Consider the following 25,754-nt stretch of genomic DNA (forward strand, 5'->3'; position numbering starts at 1 on the left):
AAACACACATGGGTCTGTAGTGTGCAGCACATTATGCATAGACAACATAACTTACTTTTTCCACAAATTCTTGCCACTTAAAGAACTCTAAAATGAGCTATTATTCTAGTCACTTAGATTCCAATACTTTGGCTTAGAGAGGGAATCTTCTCCTACCAATTTAGGCTGCTTTACTTTAATGAATTATATTTTACAGCAGATGTTCAGTCTTAATTTTTTTATGTTAGTAAGTAAACTTGGAAGATATTGGAAATAGTTCCTCCAAAGAAGTCAGTAGAGTTACAGTAACTGGATTTATTGCTGCAGCAAAGATCCATATCTTACCAATGGCTCTAGCTAGTTCCCCTAAGGTGTTTAAGCATTTTAGAATATGGAGAAAACTAACGTTTTCTCACCACTTCACAAATGAATGAAGCACTTAATCAAATATCCCCACAGATAGATTTCATTTCTGTCAATGAGTTTTCTTTAAAAAAAAAAAAAAAGCATAGAATTTTGCAATGGATATATACCTGGATATATATCATATTGAAAATGTGTTTCACCTAGCACTCAAACTATCAGTGGATATATTTTGGTAAAAAACTAAATTTACTGCATGTTGCAAGTCATTAAAGCTCTCATCATTTCTTACTTACTTCTATATACTAAAAATAAATTATTTTAAGAAGTGTTTGGGAATTTGCACAATTTCCCAGGTGTGCTACATCTATTCAAGATGCTCAGATCTGCATTTTATTTCAATTAAGAAGATTCAGAAGGAAGCTCTGTCATTTACTTGTCTACTGCATGATGCTAGAGGCTGAAATTGAGCAGCTAGTAAGAGGATAAGCTGAGTTTGCCCAGTCCTGTCAAGAGTCGGATAGGTAGCTGTATTATACAGTGAACAAAATCAACATGGCAGCTCCAAGTCTTTAAACTGGACTGACAAGAATGATCGAGCAATTTATAATATCTCCTGGCTGGTTTTCAGAAAGAACTGGGCTCTGATTACTTATTTCAGAGTCTTTCGTACAATTAGTTTGCAGGCAATATAATTTTCTCACTTACTCCTTAATAGAATTGTGCAGCTAGCTGGCTGATAGAATAACAGCATATATGTAAAACTCCTGCCTGAAGTGCCAGGGGATAATTTGTATATTCCTTTCAGTAGCGTAATGGACTTTCACAGTTTGGCAGTTAAAGGGCTGAGTAATGTAAATTAGTATGACGTTTGAAAATAAAAATATATGTCAAATCTTCACTCCCCAAACACACTGCCCTGTGCTGTAATAATACAATGGGATTTATGCCAGCCTGGGTACCTTTTCTCTCCTCATGCACTGAGGAATGTTTATTTAAAAACAGTTCCTTTTTTCTACTAATTTCAGCCAAAAGATGAGAAAATACTTCTAACACACTGGCCTATCAAGACTCACAAAAATATGATGCCATTTGATCTTGAGAGAGCAGGTGAACTGCAAAATCCTGCAAAACTGGCTCTCTGGTTTCAGATGCTTCACACTGTCAAATCTTTACACACACCTTGAGGATAAGCGGGCCAAGATACCGTTCTTTTAATCTCACGGACGGGGTTTGGAGATTACCTGAATGAGATGTGGAGTCATAGTACAATATTAATGGTACAGGGATTACTTGATGGCTTTACAAGCCAGGCGAGCAACTAGACTTAGCCAAGATTCTCGAGACCATTTTGGCCATTTCTTGCACGGAAGTAACAGCAACACACAGGTAACAAAAGAGAAGGAGTCAGAACCATGACAAAGAAGAGGCCACTGAAAGCACTGGGCCTTGTGCCTTGGCATCTTATCCCAAATGAAGTTACTGTCATCAACAGTTAAAACTTTAGAACCTCACAGATATCCAGAGTGCAAAGCTGGCTCTAGAAACTGGCTCCACTCTGTTTCAGGGGTCTCTCTTCCAGAAATACTGGGATATTTGATATTATAACACTAAAGATGTAAAAGGATTGCTATGAGCTATCGGAATATGCTCAGAAAATCTTTGGATAAGTAAAAGACATGAGGAACACTGAGATACAGGGTGAATGCATGTCTGGAAAGAGTAACCGTGATCCCCTTAGAAAAGCAGGAAGAATGTTGAAGATACCAGTTCTGAAGCTTTTACTGTGTGGGAGTGTAGGTCCAGAAATAAAAATAAAAACAGAAAAAAAAAAAAGCAGCAAACCAACAGAAGGGAATTAAATATTCCTTCAATGTAATACTTTGATGCTATAATCAGCTCATGAAACTGTATTTCAGTATCTCTTTATTTATATTCAACACTACCCCATTTTTCTCCTAAACTTCCTCTTTGAGCTTCTGTAACGTAAAACCTTTTTTCACAAACTTGTATTTAAAAAGCAAGGATTCTCATTATTCTTAATAGAATCGCTGGATCTTTCTGCAGTAAGATTTACCCCAGGTATCACCTTCATACTCTGTTTTCCTGGGTGACAGACCCAAATGAATACACCTGCTTGTCTACGGACTAGCACGCATGAAAATTCTGGAAAATGAAAGGTAGCCAGGATTAGAAGCCTGAAGAAGACAAGGCTCTGAGGAGACCTTATAGCAGCCTATCAATATTTGAAGGGAGCCTACAGGTGACCTGGCGAGGGACTCTTTGTCAGGAAGTGTAGTGACAGGACAAGGGGTAACAGTTTTAAATTGGAAGAGGGGAAATTTAGATTAGACACCAGAAATAAATTCTTTACTGTGAGGGTGGTGAGACACTGGAACAGGTTGCCCAGAGAAGTTGTGGATACCCCATCCCTGGAAGTGTTCAAGGCCAGGCTGGATGGGGCTTTGAGCAACCTGGTCTAGTGGGAGGTGTCCCTGCCCATGGCAGGGGGTTTGGAACTAGATGATCTTTAAGGTCCCTTCCAACTCTAACCATTCTATGATTACAGCTATAGGTCTTCTGGGAATTAGTAAGAGAAGTCTTAGAAAGGGAGACGAGAATCTAAGCCAACACAGAGTGAATTACAGTAGTGAATTACAAGGTCACACCTTGATATGCAATCCAACCAGAACAGAAAACAATAGTTCCTGAGAAACTGAGAAGTAGGTGCTGTTGGAAATAAAGAGTAACAGGCTAACTTAGGAAAAGAGGATAGAGGAAAACGTCCCAGATGGACTTAAAAATGTATTTGATATTTATAGGTCTTAGCAAAACTGAACTGAGGAAAGCAAAAATATTTTCTCTCAGGTTAAAGTTTCAGTTCTTGCAGACTCTGTTTCCTACTTTGCAGTCAGAACTCAACTGAATTTAAGTATAAGTAAATATTTTCACAAGTAAAAGCACTCTTATTGATAAGGTTTCGGAAATGGGGTCAGATTGGAATAAGGTTGCATCTGAACCTAACTGAATCCAGTTTTGGTTGACAAATCCTTAGATGGATTCACCTGATACTGTAGAAACCCCTATGAAGTATAGAGCTATGAATTCTGCTACATGTCATCTGGAGCTGATTAAGCCTAAAGCTGACTGTATTCACAATTTTTCACCCAGATGACTTCAGAAACAATACTGCACACACAGAGTTCCAGCACATTTAAAAATTTGGTTCCTAAACGTCTCAAACATATTTTTAAGATGATAGAACCAAAGGTTATGCTTATATCTCCATTCCTTGTGCTGTGTTTTCTGTTACAATAAGAAACTCGGGAGAAGCACTCAGTTTTTAAATAACTCTACAGTGTAAGATGATATTTGACAGAGGGACACAGCCAGATTAAAAGTACATTTTAAATGAAACCACTATGTTCAGTTGCTTAAAAGAAGCCAGTGTACTATGTTACTGAACTATAATATTCTTAGAACTTCTAAAATGTATTTTTTAATTTCTTTTTCTTTTATTCCTAGAAAGCAACATGAATGGAGATTTAAAATGAAAATGTAAAGGTGATGCTGGTTGGTCTGACTGCATGACATTTTTGCATGAGCCTTTAACATCAGGTAGATGGGTTTCCAGCATCATAAAAACCACGATATTTTTCAATATGAGGCTGATATTAGGGAGCTGAATGACACCTGTAAGGGCCCAACAACCTTTGATTCCCACTGAAGACAACTTCTTTATCTTCAACAGAAATGAAGGGTATTTAGGTCATCTTAAGAGAGAATCAACGCTTTGAAGACACAAATAGAACTGATCCCCTGCCACCTGGGAGTCACCTGAAGAGTTGTCCAAGTCAGAAAGACTGAACTATCTACATTTTGTCCCTATTGATATGTAATATAGGTCTATTTTGATACAACCTACCAAGCTAGCATGGAAAATTGTCATTGTTTGTTTATGAGCACACAAAACATCTTGGTCTGTAAAGCTGCAAACCAAATGACTTTCACAGCAATTAAAAAAAAAAAAGTAATTAAAAAAAGTTATAGAAACATGAAAATAAATCATTTGCTAACTGAGACTTCACATGTATATGGTTTCAAACTAAACAGAGCTTCATAAGTGGGCTGGGAGCTTTCAAATAGAGACCCAGATGTAATTATAATGGCATTGATACATACCACTGTACTATTAGTACTATTTGTAAATCACATCTCTTTCTGAGTATTTCTGATGGATTTGAAATAGCCATGCACAAATCAGGATGCTCATTCTTATTCCCTAATAACCTAAGTGCAGCATATTATTTACCAGGCTGTAAGGAAATCAGAGATAGTAAAAAGGATAGAACCATCTGTACACTTTTAAACTTCTCCCTGCTTCTCAGATTTCAGTGTGTTTATATTTTACTGTCTCATCTTGTTCAGCTGCCATAGTTACACAATGACATTATGACAGGATTAAAAGACCTGTTGGAAGGCATTAAAAATACTTACTCACTAGTTTGTTTGGCCATAGGCACAGAGAAACCAGAGGAAAAGGGAAGATATCTATCATTGCTGGCTTAAAATATTCTTTGAAAGAAATGCTGATTCACAGACTTTCACTTATATAAGGAAGGTGAATGATTTAATCAGGTAATGGTAGACTCAGGTGACATTTAGTGTTAAGTTCACTGGAGGGCTGCCATCTTTGCACCAGAGCCAAGGTCCACAGACTATTGCACCAAGATGCAAGCCTCTACCCTATCTTTCTATAAACTATAGTCTTAGCTACCAGTAAAGACGCTGAAGAACCATAAAATCTTACTTAACTTTCTTTCAGTTCCTCCACAAAAATGATGTGCAGTATTACAAGAGTCAGCTTTGAGAGATGCAAATTAACCTTTGGAAGCCACTTTGGTCATGTGCAACTTCGAATCAAACTATGTTGCCCATTTTAAGTGTCACCTTACCTGAATTTACATAGCTAGGTCTAACTTTCCTGATTCAAACCAAAAACCATGCAGATATATTTACTGCAAAGTGTTTGTACATTTACAAATTGGCTCAGTAATGGGTAAACACTCTAAAGAGTGTTAACAAACCTGAACACTAAAGGGATTAAAAACAACTCTGAGTAACCAAAAAGGTGAACAAAGTATAAAGCAGTTTAATCTAGCTCCTAGTTTGGGCAGGCTTTGAAGACCATAGGAACTACATTACTGCAGAACTGTAGAGTTAAAGGCTCTTAGATGATCAGGATAAAATGAGATGGCAGACTTGGTCTAGTTCATGTAATGACCAAAAAGACAACAGTATTCCCAGGATGGAACCTTTCTTGTTTGTGTTAAGAGACATGGACAGGCAACAACTTTCAAGGATAAAGCTCTTCAATGAGACACTGAGGGTATGACTGCAGGGCTTCTTACTACCTATTGCTTTACTCATCTTGTGTATAAACAGAAGATTGCTGTCTCAGTACTGTTCATCCAACAGTTTTTCACTAAAAAATAAAGATATAAACAAAACAAAGCCCAAGAACTACAAGGACTACTGAAAGCAAAATATTTTAGCTTTTGTGGCGATAATTCAAACACTGGCCAAGGAAATAATAAGTAAGCTCTGACACTTTTGCAACAAGCCTGACCAGGAAGACAACATATCAATACCTAGGCTTTTCACACTGCCTTTCCATGGTAAAGAGTCCAAAGACGACAGTCCTGAAGATTTGGAAGAAAGGAGGAAGAAAGTTGTCTAGATGCAGGCCATTACTTTAGAGAGATGAAGGCTAAAATTAAACAAAATCATAAACTGTCTTTGAATCTGTAAATCCTGTAATCGTTCTACTGAAAGCAAGAATACCATTTCAATCCACTTGCAGAAATGTTTAAGTTACAGGCACTGAGTAATTACATATTATTAATGCAAAATGTGTACTTACTAGTCTCTATGATAACTGAGCAAATAAAAATTATGAGAAGTGTATTTACACTAAATATTCACTACAAAATATCTAGTACGTACAAGACCTCTGTGCTGAACACAAGACTTCTGCACCCAGCTGACACCTGAAAATTCTTTTTTTCTCTCTTTCTTTTAATGAAAGCTTGGAGTTTTCAAGATAATACAGTGCACAGCACAAACTGTGGAGAGACCCTAAAAATCAATGGACCTAGAACTATTTTTAGATGTTGCTGTTTTCTGCTATCTCTGATGTTACGCCAATTTTGGGGAGATTTGGCTGTGTGTTTCTGTGAGACATTTGCAATCAGCCATCATGTAAATTATCCCAGAAGCAAACTGAGAGCTGCAGCTGACTGAGTACTAGGCTGAGCAGAGAGAACATCCAGTTCTCCCATTCCCTGTATGTCACAAAAGGGGGCAGAACGTCATTAGATTCTACTATGACCTAAGATGACACCAATTTTACACACTGAGTCAGCTTTTTCGCAGGTTTTGGTTTGGTTTTTTAGCCAGGTAATTTCTTGTTTCTAATTTTTTCTAGTATTATTGATTTTTATCATAATCTATGCATTCTTTACCATAAACCCAAATGTATTTCTGTGCTATGTTAAAAACATATATTAAAAAAGACAAAATTACTCCTTCTTATAATTCAAGACAGGGTTTATTATCTTCTTTACTTTTAAGAAAATTAGCAGGGATTGCAAGAGGCAGGAAGAAGAGGAGGAGAAATCCTTCAGGCAGGAATGGACATTTTTTAGACTAAACTGCTGTCATCTCAAATGGAATGTTAGTTTCCATTACCCTTCAAATCAGGTGTATACTCTATGTTAGAGCAAATTCCGCCTCATGTAAGGGGCTAATAGATATCCTGTGATGCACTTCACTTCTGTCTTATGTAAGATGCTAGTGGTGTACAGATACTGTGCTGGCTCTCTGAACAGCTGCCTGTGGCTTTCACCTACTAAGATTTCAAAAGACTCCTTTGAAATGGAAAGAATCCCATTGACTTAGTGGAAAGGACATTGGGCACAATCTGAACACAAGATGTGCTTCATAATCTAACTTTATCAGCTGAGCCTTGCTCTCACTGAAATTAGGGCAGTTTTGCCCACGACTTCATCAGGAGTAGCACTTAGGTTCAACAAGTCTGAGCTAATTTAGTAACTCACAAATGACAAACAAGAAAGGTTTGGGAAGTTAAATGCTCTTTTTCACTGAATCTGTAATTAAGTACCCATCACAATTAAATCAGTATCATATAAAATAAGCAATTCTTTGCACCAAGACACAGTATCCTTAAATATGCATAGTTACTATATTTGACTTCTCAGGTAATTCGGATTACTATTCTGTATAAATTTCTTGGTTTTTTTCCATTTTCCTGTTTTCTTATTTGCAGATACGCAGTAATCAACCAATTTTAAAAACAAGCAGAGAAAGAATGTGGTATGAACCAGGAAGTGAAATGGTACCAGGAAGAATGACCTCTAGGAACACTGTAACTAAATTCTGTCATTTAGAGCAAAAAAACCCTCGGGAATTATTCTTCATGCAAGCTTAAAGGTAGACTTTGCCCATTCAATACATGAGAAGTACCTTTTTCTTCTAGACTTCTTGTTCTTCACTTACCACAATCTGGTTTGATTCACCAGAGTAGCTTCAATTATTTTGGATGGTATCTGAAAACTCTGAGTAGTTGCGTCAGTTTAGTCAGCACCATTAACGAAGATGCTGCCATGACATTACGATGGCAACATACTTCCTATTCTTAGTTTCTCCGTTATTGTTTTTCCATTTGATGCTTGGTTTTGCCTTACTGCATTATTTTTTTTTTGTCTTCACAGCACTGTCACCTGCTGATGCAGCTAGTGCTCTAACTGTACTGAGACTTTCTGCACAGCTGCCAGTTCTAACTTGAGCTGCGTGGCCAACTCCAAGTTGCTAATCTGGAGAATGACGTCCCTGTCTTGTGCTTCCATGCCCAGAAACTTGCTGTCTGTGGTGTGGTGTAAAGTTTCAGACTACCTATTACTGCCAGAAGTCAACATTTTAGTTGGTTAAAGTTTCTATGGCATTTTTTCATGCTCAAAATACAACTAAAATAATCATGCATCAATTCAGTTGTGTAGGACAGCTATTACATAGTAATTAAATAAAAAAAAAACCAGACTTGCTAGTTGAAGTTGGTGCTTGAAGATTAGCAATCACAAAATACAAATTGCCTCAGCGGAAATATTTTTTCAGCTTTTCTGAAAAAGTTCTTGAAGGTCAAGTGAAATCACCTTTTTCAAAACAAAAACTTGAAATGAGCATACTGTTTCTTCATATGCACTCATTTTACATATGAGCCCAGTCCACTAGGAATCTTCACACTTATGCTTGTTTATGGGTTGCAAACATTGTAACACAGCTCAATTAGAACACCTGAAGTCTTACGTTTCTTTTTAGTGGTTCAATGGCCATAATAAAATAGGTACTTCATGCTGGTAGAAGGCCCAAATCCCCCAGTAAAATGGATGAGAGGAGAAAAAAATGGCTATTGCCTCAGCAAAGGATAAATTAATTTAACATTATTTTTCCTTATTAATTTTACATTAAATATGGAAGCACTATATTTAAGAAATCTTGACCAAATGTTTCAAATTTGGGGTTATGTGAAATTGCAAATTGAAACTAACTTTATGGTCCTTATCATAATTCATTTTTAAAAAGAAAAGTATACCACCAGATTGCATTGTCTTCCTGAGAATTCCAGGTGGTCAATATCTATGAAAATCAAGCAGGTTTTATTGAGGAGCTTAAATTTGGACTTAGCAACCTAATTTTAGTCTCTGAAGTTTGAATTTAATTTAATGTGACACTATAGTCCTGTACAGGCCAAGCTTGGCCTCATGTTCTTTAAATAAAGCACCTTCAATTTTACTTGAAAGGATGATATCTAAATCAAAGTAGAAGGTTATTTTGTTGCCATTGGTTCTGAAGCTAGAACAAGTGGTCATGCAAATTATCCCATTCCTACTAATTTATGCCAAAATATGTGGTGCATTTGTAACAGGTATCAAGAGCTGATTACTATGAGGTACAGGGCAGAGACCAAAAGCTGGCAACTTACTCTCCTTAGGATGTGATCTTACAGGTATTTGCTGAACCTATTTAAGGCCACTGTGGGTGAAAGACGAGTTATTAATACACTGATATGCACAAAGCACTACACTTTGCATATTGTTCCAATTTTAAATGCCTTGGTGCTTTAACAAAAATAAACTGGATTTCTCTAACAACTTAAGTACAGTAGTGGTGTAACTAGAAGCAAAACCCAAGCACAAAGCCTGTGTGCCAGCCACAAGTTGTGTTCAAGAGGCATCCATCACAACCTTCAGAAAATAATCAGTTTTCTTTGCAACAATCCTTTATGGAAATCCATGAGAAACTCATACAGAAAACAAATCTCAACCTGCACTGGATGGCTTCAGTGTTTTTCTATTTTTCATAATCAAACTAAATGTGGCAGTGGACTTAACATGACAGACAGAAGAAGCCCAAAGGGGCTTTTTCATGAGGAACATCTGTAGGACCAAACACTATGAAGAATGAAAAGGTACAGGCAGTCTGAAGTCCTAACAGGATTTAGTCAAGGATTGTACTATTTCACTTTGAGCCAAAGAAAGAAAAAAAGTTTAAAGAATAACCAACCTTGAATTGTCCTCTTGAAGAAAGCCTTGCAGGCCTCGCAGGAAGCCACTCCATAGTGGTACCCTGATGCAATGTCACCACATACCAAACACAGTCTTTTGGGCATCGAGTTCAGCATATATTCACACTTGGTCTGTGAATCTTCAGCGATGGTACTGGAGCAATCATCATACCGTTTCCTGACCGGCCCGTTGCCCCCAAGCCCTGTGGCCGAAGGGTAGAGGGGAGGTGAGTCCAGCCCGTTCTGATGTCCATTCATGGTGGAACTGTAGCTCCCGCTGGCGTCTGAAGAGCCACCGGGGCTGTGGTGGTTGATGCTGTCCGTCAGAGAGGCAGGGCTCGACGGTTCCGTCTTGATGTACGACGAACAGCTAGAATCAATGTGTCGATCTTTGCTTGACATTCTGCAGAGAAGCCTGTAGTAGGGAGAGAAAGAAAGAAGAATCTGTGTATTAAAGACAGTGCTCTTTAAGGCTGCTCTGGAAGGGTTAGGGACTGCACATCATTCATTCGTTAGTCAATACCTCTTGTTCTACATGAAGGTAATCAGCATAAGGGCATGACAGAGCTTTGTCAAAGCTCCAGACAGGCAGTAAACAAAAACTTTAAAGAGACCAAATCGGTCAGTTGTCCACTCCACCTGCCCTTTAGGCTACATGTCAACTTCACATCAACCCTAAATTCTAAACTTCTCACCTAGCAAATCAAAAAATTAAAAAAATCCTATTAGGTGACTTGGCTAATTAATGTCTTCCTGTTTCCACTGGTACTTTCTTTCTGTAAATTCCATCATTAGCAGGAACAAATATTTCCAGGTTTGATGACATAAATAAATGTTCTGCTCCATAATTAATATTTGTCAAGACACTTGACTAAAACACGTATCCATCATCTATTGAACTAATCCGAGAATTGAAGAGCAAGTCTCCCACAGAGATTTTTTTCTTTATTAATAGTGCTTTATTATAGATACTGCTATTTAGTAACAGCGTAGCACATCAACTGGGAACTCTAACAAATAATTAAGGCTGGACTCCACTTTCAAAAAATCTAAGTGAAATTAATTACTTTATAGCCATTATCCTCGGACTAACCAGTAATAACTATGCCACTATCCCATATATCTCCAGCTCTATAGGATCTGACATTTTACGTGTCCCATTCTTGGATTAAAAAAAATATATATTAAAGGAAATTTTAGATAGAAGTTTTGTCTTTCAGAAGGTGAGATTCTATCTTCTCAGTTCTAACATTTTCAGAATTAAGCATCTGAGATAAAGCCATGTAAATTTGATCTGACAAACTGATGCTTTCTAGAGGGAAAAAAAATTGTTTATTCCATCCCCAAGTTTTTTTATTGTTTTTAAACATATTTTAGGGAGAACAAGGGACAAAAATAAGAATCAGAAAGCTCTGAATCAGATATGATCTTTATTATCTACAGCTGTGATTATGAGACCACAATAGGAAATAGCATACCCAGCATTTTCCTGACAGTACTCTCAGATTCTGCCAAAGTACAGGTGACAGTTATGAGCAATTCTCTAGAAACATTTTCAGCAGAAAAGCAACTACCCCATAAGGCCACCCACCTACAGCTATAGATTCATGTTCTCAAAGCAAACACGAGTCCAGACAATTTGATTGACTTTACTCAACTTTCTAAAGTGATTTTTGAGATCTTGTCTTCAGTTTTTCACCTTCTCATGTTAAAAAAAAAAAAAAAAAAATTTAAAAAAGATCAATTTCTACTTCAGATATGGAATCAAATTCACCAATGGAAAATAGACATAAATCCACAGGGTCGGCTTCCTTTCCAATGAGTGTAACTGAGATCAAAGCCTGACCTTTCATTAAAATACCTGCTTAGGATAAGATTTATCCTGAAATCAGTGCCCATGGATCTTATTTAGGGCCTCTCAATTGTTGTAGTTTTTACTGTAAAATACTATTGAAAACAAATGACATGTGAATTTGGAAAACAGCCAGACTGATGTGCAGAAATGGTACCCTCTAAACTTAAAATCAGTATTTATTTGGGGAGGTGGAAGGAGCAAGCTTTCTGGTGTCAACAAATAGGCCAAGGAAATGGGAAGGTTAAAGCCGTGAAAATATCTTATTACATTGGACCACCTGCTTGTGTTGTCCTTTCCTCAAGAACTGGAGGGGGGGAAATCCCCTTGCCAGCCTGCAGTAGCATGTGCCTTTTCTTCTGCATCTGCTGCCTTGTAGCCGTCACTGTTAATGAGTGCTATAATTAATAGATAGCTCTCTCTTGTCTCTCTACTTGCACTCTGGGCTAAGCACTTTTCTCAAGTCAACGTTTGAAAGAAAGCGGGTCGGCACTGACTTACAGCAGCTCTGCGAATTCCTTTTAATTTAGAGCACTTACACCACCACTCCACTTATTACCTTATAATTACTGGACCGCTCTCACATACATTATGATCGTAGACTTGAGTAAGAAGTTATTAGGGTACTAAAACATGGTGTCTCTCTCTCCTCTTTTTTGACGCTGAATTTTATACAGCTACGATTAAAAATATCAACTTTCACATTCTACCAACTTTTTTTTTTACATTACTTTCCTATTCACTAAGGTCCTTTTATTATTGACTAAACAGGTACTTGGTCTTCTTGTCATCTCCCCACTGCTGAGACTCCACATATTAAGTCTCAAAATACAGCAGTAAGAGTCACTGCCTACAGTCTGTCATAACCAGCTTGATGGCATGTTCTTGTGTAAAACTCCCACTGCCAATCTTTTTTTTCTAATTTGTGCAATAATGAGCTCGAATGTCACCCTTCCCTTCCCAGAAAAACCATTTGCAATTACTTAGTTGTCCAAATGCATGTTGTCTGAGCCAGTGCAAAAGTGGATATCTCCCACTCCAAGCGGTCAGAACCAAAACATAAACTCAGTTCTACAAGTATTCAAATCTGACCACCAGTTTTGTTTAGGCTAAAGCCAGTCTGATGATGCTTTTGAAATAGCAGTTTCTGGTACTAAACAAGACAGAGCTGCTTTTGGTCACAGCTTAAACAGTATAGACTGGATTGGTGCATGCTGGCAAAGCACAAATGCAGTTAAAACATAAACCATTCCAAGGAAACGCAAAAACAACAGCGCCTGACTCTGAGAACAAAGACTTTCTCAATTCCCAGAAGGTGAACCAGAGACAAGGCTGGGTACTGGCTGCGGATGGGCAACAGACAACTACTGCTTTCTCTCCTTCGTTACTGCACCACATCTGAACGAAAGTTAATTCAAGACCCATCTTATATGGATGGCAGGTGGGACCACCATCAAATTATCATGCTGAACATTTGGAATAATGCCTAAGCTAGATCTCTGTAAAATCCCTCCCTCAGTTCCCTCCTAATTACTACTTAGCTCGTTACACTGAAGAATTCCTAGACACTATTGCATTATAGTCTAAAACTACAGTTGGGGCTTAATTCTCTCTTCCTCCCTGTGTCTGAAATTCTACAGCTCTATTATTCAAGCCTGAAATATTCACAACTATCTATAAATTCAATTGTCAGCCAGTGGGTTTTATTCTAGACCTCACTTCAATCTAAAATTAGAGGCACTAAAATTCACATTAACTCTAAGAGGAATGTAGTGAATAAGACTTTATTTCAAAAGAACACCTTTTTGTCAGAAAGAGCTATTTTCAAGATGATGGCTTTATCTGCATTCAAAGAGAATAAGCCCAATTCCACATTGTGCTGTTAATGCAAAATTTTTAGGTCACATTGGATTAATAAAAATCTAAATTTAGTTAAGGTTTATGAATAGAAATAACATGTGTCATATAAAAATGTACAGTATTTATTTTAATGCCTTGGTGGAGTTGTTTTTTTTTCTTTACTAGATTGTAAGTCAAATAAATGGCATCTCCATTTGTGGTGGGCTGTTCTCAGGTAAGTTTTCTAACAACTGGTTGCTCTTGGGTAAACTTTCCTTTCAGTAACTTCAGGGTAACTAACTAATTGACTGTAGAAACATTTCCATGCCCATTTACAATAGAAACTACGTAGGGTGCTGGCAGCCTCGAGTAATATGCAATATACAGCCTGACTCTTCACATCTCTACTAAATTTATGTCACAACTTCTTGGTTTAAGTAAGACCTGAAGCCAGTCACTGCTGGCAGAATGACAGAGCACTTCAGTATGCAACTCCTGCCTTAAAATGTACTTAAACAATAGCAAATAAATTGTAATGCTATGTGCTTATGAAAGGTTGAATATATTAAGAATTTATTAATGCAATCACATTCATATTTCCATCTACCTGCCACATTAATAATGATATTGACAGTGCTGACACTGGCTAAATCAGTATCAATATACAAGCGGAGTGCAAAAATTAACTGCATCTGATTACAGTATATAGCCTTAAGAAAGAAAACCTTCCCATTCGAGCCATTGGGAGCTCTTTATATTCCATCCATCCATGCAACTGATTCAGAAAGTTACTCTTCCCTCATCCCCCTTATTACCAATAGCTAAAGGAGGTCAAAACAACATGCCAATACTTCATAATCCGTTAACACACTTCACGCTCGCTTTTCAAGTAGGAAAAGCTCTGCTTACAGCATCACTCGCTACTTCAGAGCCGCGCTGGTGGTTTCAGTGACAATAATAATTAGTCACAATAATTACAGTGAACACCTTTATTATAGACCAACACAAAAGTTCACTTTTACCTGCACAAGAAGTTTTTCTTCCCTTGAAGAGAGAATTACCCTATTTCCATAAATATTAGAACAGGTTGTTAGCAGTTGACATTTTTAATGACATCTACTATGTGGGAGCATCAGCAAGGCAGGTGTTATTATGCTCACCTAGGTATTTTTTACACTAACAGTGCAATCCATCCAATTTTTCTCTGATACATTCCTCTAACTCACACGGATGTTAACCAAAAAGGTCTTAACTTGTTATCCTCATACTTTTAACTATGAAAACCAACACATGAAAGAAAGTCTTGGTCTAGGTGAAACAGTAAGTCTGTAGCAGTCAGGAATGGAAGCCAGTTCCTTGCTTTGACCATAAAACCCATATTTCCTGTCAAATACTGTGCTTACTTCCGGTATCATTTCACAGGTCTATACCAAAATCAGTAGAGAGAAAATAGTACAGCATGTCCCAGTGATTTCCCATACTCTCCTTCTCTGAATCAAAGAGGGAAAAAACCATTTTTGTGGAAAGAAATGATAATGTTGCTTCTTGCACCGCTGCCCGCAACATCATCACACGACTTTCACCAGGTCCCGTTAAAGAGCTGAGTAACAATTTCAGCCGAGCTGCTTTACATTGAGCATTTTTTTCTGCTTCAGCTAATTGCACTCTAGTAAAGTGGCAAAATGTGAATCACTTAGTAGGAAAATGGGCACCAGCTGCTATTGTCAGAGAATGGAGATGCCAAAGAAAAGGAAAGTGACTGAATGAAGTGTCATGTCAGAAATCAACGGTGCAACGTGTGATTTGAGAAAACATGACTACTTTACAGAGACAGGGTGTCATTATGGCATCACAGTAATACGATGCTTTGACAACTGCTGGGTCTAACATATCATCATTGCATTAAGGTGCACTGGCTTAGTTGGGAGAAGGAAAAGAAAGGATTTCTTCTTTTAATAAGAAATATCATAAGGCCTGCTTGGTTAACTTAGTGGATGAGATCATTAATTGCGAAGTATTGCTAATCCCATCCCATGCACACACAAACAAAACTGTTATTACGCATTAGGTCTTTATTAATGAACACACGTGTTCAACCATGTTGTAAAGAGCACCCTGTGCAAAACAGAACAGCTGTGGTGCATTTTTTTGTTTGAGGGTCTTTTTTTTAAACCAATGCTGGCTGTTTCATTGTTTTCTGTAATTTCTTCATTCTTTTATGTTTTATTGAAACCTTCAGCACTTCACCTCGCTAAGGGAAAAGCAAAACAAGCCAATGACTTCTTCCAGAGCAGCTGTCATAGCCACTAGCAGCCGGAACAGAAGAAGCAATGCTTGAAGCCATCATGTTGTTACCAGCAGTGGCCTGACTTAGCTGATGATTGCTGACAGAGGATCCAGCCTCCCAAACAGTTATTATTGCTCTGTATGCAATCTACCAAGCTCTGCTAAAGCACTTCCTACACACAAGGCAGTGGAAGACTACACTACTGCGTGGTCATTTTTAGTTTAACAAAACAAGCCGTTATCTGAAGCCCTTCATATTTGCACCTAATCTGAGAGGCTGCACTTAGTTTGTTTTCTGTGCTGCTTTTAAAAAGCAAAATTTTCAAGTGGCTGACTTGCAACTAACTGCAGACCCTCCAAAACGAGGGGGAATTATTTTAACCTCTCCTCCCTCCCCCCACCCAGTATATAAATACTCATTATTGCTTCCGTTTCTATTTCAAGTTGATTCCCTGTGCTTCCTGGTTGATAAACTTTGTTAACAAGAAGGAAATGATCCTGAGATAGCCCAATGTGTTGCAAATTATCACTGTTGACAGCTTCTACATTTAAGGATTACATCTGATGCAACAATGCATACTAGCGTCATTTATCTTTAGCTCATTTCCTTGGACCTATTTCAACTGAGGTTGAGCATCTCTTGTTTATAGCTCTAAATACTGTAAGTGAGCAACTGGCAAATCAATAAAACTGTTAAATGCATAATAATACTGTGTAATTACTTACATGATGTTTTGCATAATTAACTGTCTGAGGTGTTCCTTGATATAATGGATACTCAGAATATGGAATAACCTATATGCCTATAAAGCACACCCTGTTTATATGAACAGAAATTATGTTTAAAACGCTCATTCTAATAATCCAAAACAGGCTTTGGCACTATACGACAGAAAGCCTTCCTTTCCTGCCAAGTCTAAATCAATTCTTATGGCATTACTTCATAACTAACGTGATATTTCACTGATGATGACTATTACCCTGATTACTTAGAAGTAATGTAGTAATAGCAAAAATACACTTAGATTAAACAAAGTACTGCTATTTAATCAATATTATTGAGACAAACTAAGTGTTTTAATAAGTCTGTATAGATGCACTAATGTTGGTTTAATTAAATGTATCCTTAGACATGCACAAGCTCTGCAGCATACAGATCCAATGGTTTGACAGACCATAACGTTATTCTTCTGGATGTAAAAGCCGAAACACTTATAGCCAACAGAACTGTAAAACGATTATTCTTTATATCAGGCACTCTTTGGGGAACAAAAAGTAAACAGGGAAGAAAACTCAAAGATCTTGCACCTTTGAACTGAAACACCAGACATCTGAAGAGGTGCCAGCCCTCAGTAACACAGCTGTCCACTGCATCCAATGTATGTCACTGCAACACACTTAACAAAAGCAAATGTTCAACTGAAAGGTAAAAAATAAAGCTGATATAAAAATCACAAAAATGACCTTTATTTCTGCACTTGTATGCAACAAATATGCTACTAGCTGTGTTATGCACTACTACTAGCAGGCCATCACCATAGAAAACACTTGCCTACTTCTACAGATTTCATATATTTCAAGTAGAAAAAGGTACTTTTTTCTTATGGTCTGGTAATTCAGTTTCCAAATTCTTTAGGAAAAAAAAAAAAGGTAAATACAAAAAGTAGATGGCATTTTAAATGAAAATCATTCTGGAATGCCTGAAAGTTACACATAAATGTAAGGTATGATTTTTGCATTTTCTGTACATATTATGGTTCTGATATAACTTAAACCTCAGTAAATACTTCATATCCTACTTAATTATTAGGTTCTCTTTTTCTCCCATGTTTCTAACATTTTTACACAATTAGAACATGGCTGTTGTTTGAAGTTAGAACCATATCATTAGAATACTTTAGACTTACCTTCTCTCGTTTACTGATTTCTAGTCTAATTTTGCGTATTTTTTGTTGCTATAGTACTTAACATGTCTCAAATGAGTCAGCTCTGGAGAGCTGCACAAACTCACATTAAAAGACTTCCCATGCCCAAACAGTTTCAACTAAAAAGCTATGATGTGACTACCAGAATGATGGCCAAGTTTCATCATATGAAAATCAGTATAATGATCAGGAAGAGTAAGATTTTATTACTCTGTCTTCAAACTGCAGCCTAGCGCTTTTAATTCACATCACATGTTGAAAGACAGCAAATCTCTGGTTAAGAAGTCGGGTATTTTTCTGTGATGGAACATAATTTTATTTGTCACTATACTCCAGTGGTATCAGGTGGAGTCCACCTGATGTTTCTAGCACCCAGAGGACATGGTAAAGTGTCAAGGAGTCACCTAATTATTAATTGTGAGGATTCTTTTTATTAAATCAACCGAAATAGCAAAAGAAAATAAAATGCTACATTCAGCTACTTCAAGGGAGAAAAATACAAAACTACAAAAATAAGTAAAGATTTATTCAAGAACATAACAGGGTTTCTAAAGAGGGATTATTTTTAAACGATTACAGCATCAAAAGCAGTTACTTGCACCAGTCAGTAAAGCCAGTACTACAGATCAGAGAAACATAGCTGTCATTCATCACTTCCCAAAATGAAAAAGACAACAAAAAATGCCTTGAGTCTCAAGACGTCAAAGTTTGCATCATCAGATTTTTCATGATTTCTAGCAGCAATTTCTTTCCATCACTAAAAGGCAGAGTGTAGGTGTGTGCACACCATGTACCTGTCTCCCCACCCAGCTCTCTCACTGAAGTTCTGCAGATTTGTAACAGAAGAATTATAGTTTGCCAGCCAAGCTCTGTTAAATTTGAGAAGCGATTATAAAGAACATACCAGAAATAGTATCAGAGAATGAGCGTCTTAAAAGACTCAAGACTAGAACTTATAAAGCAAGTGATCCTTCTCCCACCCCCTCACTCAGCTGGCTGCTGACTGTGTCCTGTCTCCCAGCCACACGCCACCAGCTTTAAACTCCCCCCCTACACATATACACACACACGTGCAACCAAAAAGCTACTTGGTGAGTTGGAAAATGACGTTTTCCTGCAATCAGTGTTTAAGTGAATGTTTGTCCCAGTGTGTTACACCATGCTGTCAGCTAGCAGCAGGGAGTCTTTGAGTTGTTACTACATTTGATTTGACTGCCAGTAGGAAGCTTTATTTCTACCAACTGTTAGTTGCCAGCTCTAAGGATCTTCTCTTACTTTTAAGAGTTTGTTTTATTTTGTTTTAAGCCATAGTCCATTATTTTTCTCTTTCACTCTAAAGACTCTTAGTGTATGGCAGAAGCATCTCCACATTTCCATGCATCACAGCTGCCTCTTCACTTATATTTGCTGCCTTAAATGCAAAAAAAGTAATTGTATTCAGGAGTATAACTTGGTCCTGACACACATCAGAGAAGTGATTTTTAAATCTGGACTCTTGAATGAGAGGTGCAAAGATGAATATTTACATAAGCAAACTGAAGAAGGGGAATTTTATTCCAATCTTTTCCCAAAAACATGGCTTAAAGACTGGAGGAACAGGTATGGAGAGAGAAACTGGGTGGATTTTCCTTCTGAGGAAAGCATTTGCTATCCAGATCCTTATATGTTTCCCAGACAGAGTTTTTAGTAGGGTTTTTTGTTTGCTTGTTTACTATTTATGTATATCCTGAAAGGTTTCTCCTCTGTCAAACAAGATACTGTAACTTTAACAGTTGTTTACAATGCTTCCTCTTCCTACACAATAATGATGATTTTGATAATTAGGATCTAATTATAATGGATCTGACAACAACTTCCAACAACGAAAAGCATCTTTAGAAAAATGAAAGCATATGCCTGAATAGTGCAGGGAGGTGGGGTGGGGGAGAGAAATACATTCCTATGAGACAGCCTGAGAACTCAAGCTGAATGGAAAAGTAATTAACACTAAAGAGCTAAAACTGTAATTAAAGAAAATTTCATTAAAGGGAGGCAGGTGATTCCACTTTCCTAAATATGACAAGGTGCTGTATAAAAATAAAATAGCAGCCAGTTTCAGTGAGTGGAGCAGGAAAGCCATGTCTTTAACCAGATCAAATTCTCGAAATTGGCTGTCAAGACGGGATTGTTGTGATTTATACCCGTCTATCAAGCGCATGAAAGAGAGAGACAGGAGAGGAAAAGAGGCAAGCTGCTGTCGCTTCCATTCGCAAAGCACCTTTAATTTCCATGGCACCATCTGTTACCAAATCTAATTCACATTCCCTCCTAATCTGGTTTAGTTCTGTAATACTAATTCTTCCACTACTCTTATGAACATCGCTCTCAAGAAAAAGCTTTGGTTGGTCCTGGTTGGTAAAAAATTGAATATTATACAGTTAAGGTTCTGGTGACTTAAGTGAAGCATGCTGCCCATTAAAATGCACTCCTGGTAAAAGGATTTGTTTCCAGTCAGTGCAGAGATACAGAACTGCTCACATTTGAAAAAAGTCATGGGAGGAGGGAAGAGGAAAAGAAGGGGAGAAAAAGTGGGGAAAAAAAAATAAATCACAGCTGATAATAATAAAGTAGGCTGTGGACATGAAAGCAGAGGTTGTCATAAAATACAATTGTTGTCAAGTTTAGTCACTTCCTCTACTGGCTATAAAATCACTTTGTCACGGTCTCATATTGAAAGCTCAAAACTGTATTTTTGCTAAGGAAACTAGAAGGAGTGAAATATAAGATTCTACGAGGGAGAAAACATTTCTTTCAAATTATGAGATGCACATGTCCATAAGAAACCAAAAAGGTAGGAATAAAAATTGAAAGTGGTTTAAAACGGTCTCCTCAGTGCCAGCATTTCACAAAGTGCCATGGTCTTACTCTTAGCTGTGTGACGATGACAAAAATCCCAATCACTTTTGTGGGACTTGGACACACATTAGAGGACCAGGCCTTTCCTGTGGCTAAGCATTTTCAGACAGGCAGTCCCTCATCTGCTGGGTCTAGAGGTGACTCAGCTTTCTTCTTGGTTCCCGCACAGTCTTCCTTGACCAGGTCCTCTTGAAATCGACATAAAAAGAAAAAAAAAGGACCGAGCCAAATATTACTACTAATAATGGTACTGTTTGTTAATAATGCTCATCTTTTACTTATTGATTTTAACACAGATCTTAAACTGTATTTCCAGGGAGTACCACTACCTCCCTCTTACAGACAGGCAAAAGAAGACACAGAAAGGTGAAGACTTGCCTAATGCTGCTCAGCAGGCCAACGACACAGCATGCAACAAAATCAAGGTTCTGGGGAATCCCAATTCAGTATATTTTGCATTATTTCTTAATTTTTTTTGCCATGGCTTTGATGAAAATATGCCTTTGAAGTCTGAACATTTATTTCTAAGAAGGGAACTTGCCTTGAACTTGCCAGAAATGAAGTCCTTGTTATTTTTAAATACATAGTTTTTTCTAAATGGAAAAATTATTCTAAGGCTAAAGTAAATCTCTCCTTATTCCTATATTAAAATGTTTATTTTTCTGTTTAAGTAATCCCAATTTATTTGTGTGTAGCCTTCCCAAAAGTAAAGCCTATGGCAAGAACAGCTTTGGCCTGCACAAAGGGTAATGTGTGAGCAATGTGTAGCTGTGAATAGCCCAAGGTTTTTATGTAATATTTTTTTTAAGGATTTAAAATAGAAAAGGCAGACAAAACCAGGAAAAACACTTCTGTGATAGAACAGTAATATTCTACAAAATTCAAAAAGGAGAGCTGGTTTTCCTTTTATGAAAGAAAAATGCACAAACAAATTCCTGGCAAAAGAAAAGATTACAAATTTGTAACTGCTGTGAAACATCCATGAACCAAGATACCAGTTCTAAAGATGAACATGAACTCTGAAGAAGTCTCCTCCTCCAACATCACTGCTCGATTCACAAATTGCTTAAATCATCTGGGTAATTTTATAAACTCTGTTGGGTTTGAGGGTTTGTTATTTTAATGGGAAAAGTAGGTAAAAAAACAAAATTAAATTTGTTACAAATACACCACATTTGCTATTCATTGTGGGTCAAAACCTTGGGTACAGGGGAATAGACCCAGCAACTCTGAAGCTCTGCAAATTTATACTAGCTAATGGTGTTATTCCCCAACTCGGCCTGTGATTTCAGAGGCTCTAAGGTCCTGATACTCTGATATGCAAGATGCAATGGATTACTATAACCTACTGCACCCAAGGAAAACCACACTGACATCAAAGGACTCAGAGAGCATTGCAGTCTATATGTATATTTTTATTTTTTTTACACTAAAGCATTTGAGTCCTGGCTGTTAATACACAGAATTTCTATTTCCACACTATAAAGTGTCTTAACATTTGTAAATGAAAACTGTAAGAAAAAAGAACCTCTACCTCTGAATTTTTATTTTTTCGTTGTTTATCTATCTTGATTCTGGAAGCACTGGACATTAAAAATAGACAGAACAAATAGCTGAATATGTTACTTGGGTACAGTACTGACGACCAAATTCGTGCTGAGTTAAATCAGAGAACGTACAGAAACAAAACCTGTGCAGCTTAAATCTTTTCTAGCCTGTCTTGGATTTTAATGTGTGATTACAGATCTTTACAAATAAATAAACCTTTGGCTTTTCACAGTTCCTTGTTCTTCACATATTACTACGTGTAATTCAAGCCTATTTATGCCACTGGGTTTGCACGTCAGAGATTTGCCTCTGGAAATAAGCAGCAAAGGTCAGGAAGTAATGGGTTTCACTTTTAAAATGTTTGCATGATTCCAGCAAATTTGCAGGATAAGATTTTCACAAAGTCCTGATATGGTTTCTACTCTTTTATCTTTTGCCTTCTATTTTGGTGGGAGTGACAGGAAGAAAAGAATGGAATTCAGCATATTCCCAAAAAATTGTCTAAAGTAACAAACGTGCACCAGCCCAACTATAACATTCAGAACAAGGATGCAAGGATGTTGCTACTTGTAAGTACAAAGCAATCGTATCAATATGCTGCAATTATTACACACTGAACCAGTGGTCATCTCTTCTGTAAGAAATCACTGAGAGACTTGTCCAAGAAAAGCTTTACATGAACAGAGCAGCATTAATTACTCCATATTGCACACCACAAATTTCAGCTCTATTTTAATGATAGACTTGCTTCAATTATTTCAGCAGTATAAAATCTGGAACAAACATTTATTTCTTCTAGATCTAAAAGTGCTGCTTATGTCACCTGTCCTTGGGCAAACAACGAAAGAAAGACTGGCCTGAAGAAAGCACTGCACTCTACCATAAAACTAAATTAACGCACGCATTTGATTCTGAGAAGTTTTGTGCCTCACCAGTTTCAGCACAAGTTCAAGGTACTCAGCGAACTGCGTATCAGCCCCGATCAGTTACTGGGAGTGCATCAAATGATAATTTCACCAGGTTGGTCTTTGCATTTTATATCACAATAGGACTAAGGTCTGGAATAAAAATCCACCTGCATTTCACCAAGAATCTGCTCCGCCTTGAATATACATCAATTCTGCTCCACTCCTTCACTGGTTCTTTACAAAGTAGACAGTCTGATAGCAACTGAGTCTTTATATTACCATTGCTTCACACAATGAATAGCCTGGAGTTCTAAAAAATAAATTATGAGCAAACAAGATAACATCAATATATTCAAAACTTTAACTGCCCATAGTTGGAAGCTTAATAAACTGAGGGTGTTTGTGGAGATCAGCATGAATACCTAAACGAGGCCACTCTCAACTAGCCCTAGATGGCTGCATCAAACATAATTGTCAAATCCAAAACGGGACATCAGCTGAAACACCTGTCATAGGACAGCAAATAATGATAGCCAAATGACGATGTGGGATTGGCTGACTGTACATTATACAGGCATGGTTATCCTACAGGTTGTATTAAATATGAGAGCCCAAGATTTATGTTATGGGTGATAAGGCCAAGAATGCTGTAAAAGTGAAAAAATATGGCAACAGTATGCAGTACATCACTACTAGGATAATTTTTTATATAAAAAAGTTCCCATTCTCAGGCTTCCAACATGTAGGGATAAAATTCATATATTCAAAGAAGACATAATAATAACCTGTCAGCTTGTGGTGATGGATATGTTTTTAATCCAAATGACCAGTCTCCAGTCTACCTGTCATAAAGGGACACAAAAAAATTGAATTTTCCTTTCGTAATTCTTTAAGTTGCAAGGGAAAAAACACAGAAGCATGATAAGTGGCTCATTCCAGTGGACAGATGGACAGGTGGTGGTAAAATGTATGAATAAAAGGCACTGTTCCTTCACTAATGCTATTTTCACTTGTTACACACTGCAACTCAGAGACAGATAAGGTCTCTTTCAAGAATACCCCTATACAATCTAAGTTATATTCCATACAATAGGAGATTGCTATAAAGACTAAGCGTATTACACTATTTAGCTGTCATTTGAAAGCAATCCTGCACAAACTAGCACAAAAGCACTACTTCATGTGCATCTTACAGACTTGAGGTATTTGCCCACAAAAATCCCCTATTCTTAAATGCTCTGCTAGTGGGAAGGAGTGTCTGACCTGTATATTTTAATTTCTAAGAATTCACTCAATCAAGGAACCCTGGCAGAAATTTAATAAATCTATCAGTCGCTGATGCAGAAGGAAAACTACACAGCCCATTCCTCTCCCCTCCACGCATTAAAAACACACACCCCATTTGCCACAAATCTTCACCAGCCTGCATTCTTCCCGGGGTAAAAATGATAAAGAAATTTAACTAAGTTAATTTTAAGTGCTGAAAATGTAGGCAGACTGCTCAGTTATTTCATTTTAAAAGATCTTCATTTTCCCATCTGTGTTATGGCAATTTTATTACACATTCGGCAAATTTACAGTAACAAGATGTTCCCCTGACAAATTAATCACTTTCCAAGCATTTTATCATATAAATAAAATATCACCTCAAGAGAGAAAATCAGCTCAATCAGTTGATTTAACCCATCTTTCAGGGAACTCGTCTGAAACAGATTGAGCGCATTTTTTCTGAAGAGGGACTGCACACACATCCTCCTGGACTCCCAGCTCATATGGTGAGGGTTTTCCAAAAGAAAATATTTAAAACTAGCTGATAGGATGCAATATTCTTACTGCAAGAACTACATTGCTGCAATGACAGACCTCTATCGGGAACAGAGACTCATTCAGAAGTTGGTACAGCCTTTAACTGAGGAACTACATCTCCCCTTAACATGACTGATAACTACTTCTGCAGCATTTCTCTGGTATTTTGCAACAAACATAATATAAGGATCAAATATATGTAGGGATTTTTTAATAATCTGCTCTAATGTTTTAAGAATCTCACAATAAAATAACACAGGTAAAACTTCAACCAGTTTTGTGGCTCATCAAGCCTTTGGTTTTTTGTTTTGCTTTTTAAAATTTCCCAGTGCTCTCTACTCATTTTGGAAAGCAAATTTTGTTTTTACGAAAAATAAAAGAATGGCAACATTAGCAATGCAATATATGACCAGCAGAGAAGTGGATTCAATTCAAGTTTTCCCAAACTAATCCTTAAAACAACTCACTGCCTTTCTCAAGAGAATCTGACACTGAAGCAATTTAACCTCTCTGCCATTTAACCTTTCTCCCTCTACCCTGCTCCCTCCATTCTCCTTTCCATTCAGGGACTGCCAACAAGTATGAACAAGAAGGACTAGCTCTGTTTATGTTACTAAAACCTAAAGTTGTTAAAGCCAAAAAATTTTAGTCAGATTTGTTATTTTTTGCCTGGAGTTAGTAGTATCAATACCGGTATTTTGTATTTATTC

The 25,754-nt window shown here is 37.3% G+C and overlaps 1 protein-coding gene across 8 annotated transcripts in view; it reads right to left on the bottom strand.

Annotated features, from left to right (window-relative positions):
* The window catches only part of ESRRG (estrogen related receptor gamma), a 385,126-nt gene that overhangs the window by 119,964 nt on the left and 239,408 nt on the right, over window positions 1-25,754 (bottom strand). For 5 of the 8 annotated variants that reach the window (XM_074144572.1, XM_074144573.1, XM_074144569.1 and 2 more), the window contains one exon: window positions 9,985-10,400. In XM_074144572.1, the coding sequence (XP_074000673.1) occupies window positions 9,985-10,387 (403 nt within the window). In that variant the 5' untranslated portion in view covers window positions 10,388-10,400. Of the gene's footprint in view, window positions 1-9,984; window positions 10,401-25,754 lie in introns of those variants that run through there. The other 3 variants (XM_074144574.1, XM_074144571.1, XM_074144575.1) reach the window with 2 other exon arrangements.

The sequence above is a fragment of the Numenius arquata genome, chromosome 2, assembly GCF_964106895.1.
Source record: "Numenius arquata chromosome 2, bNumArq3.hap1.1, whole genome shotgun sequence".
NCBI lineage: Eukaryota > Metazoa > Chordata > Aves > Charadriiformes > Scolopacidae > Numenius > Numenius arquata.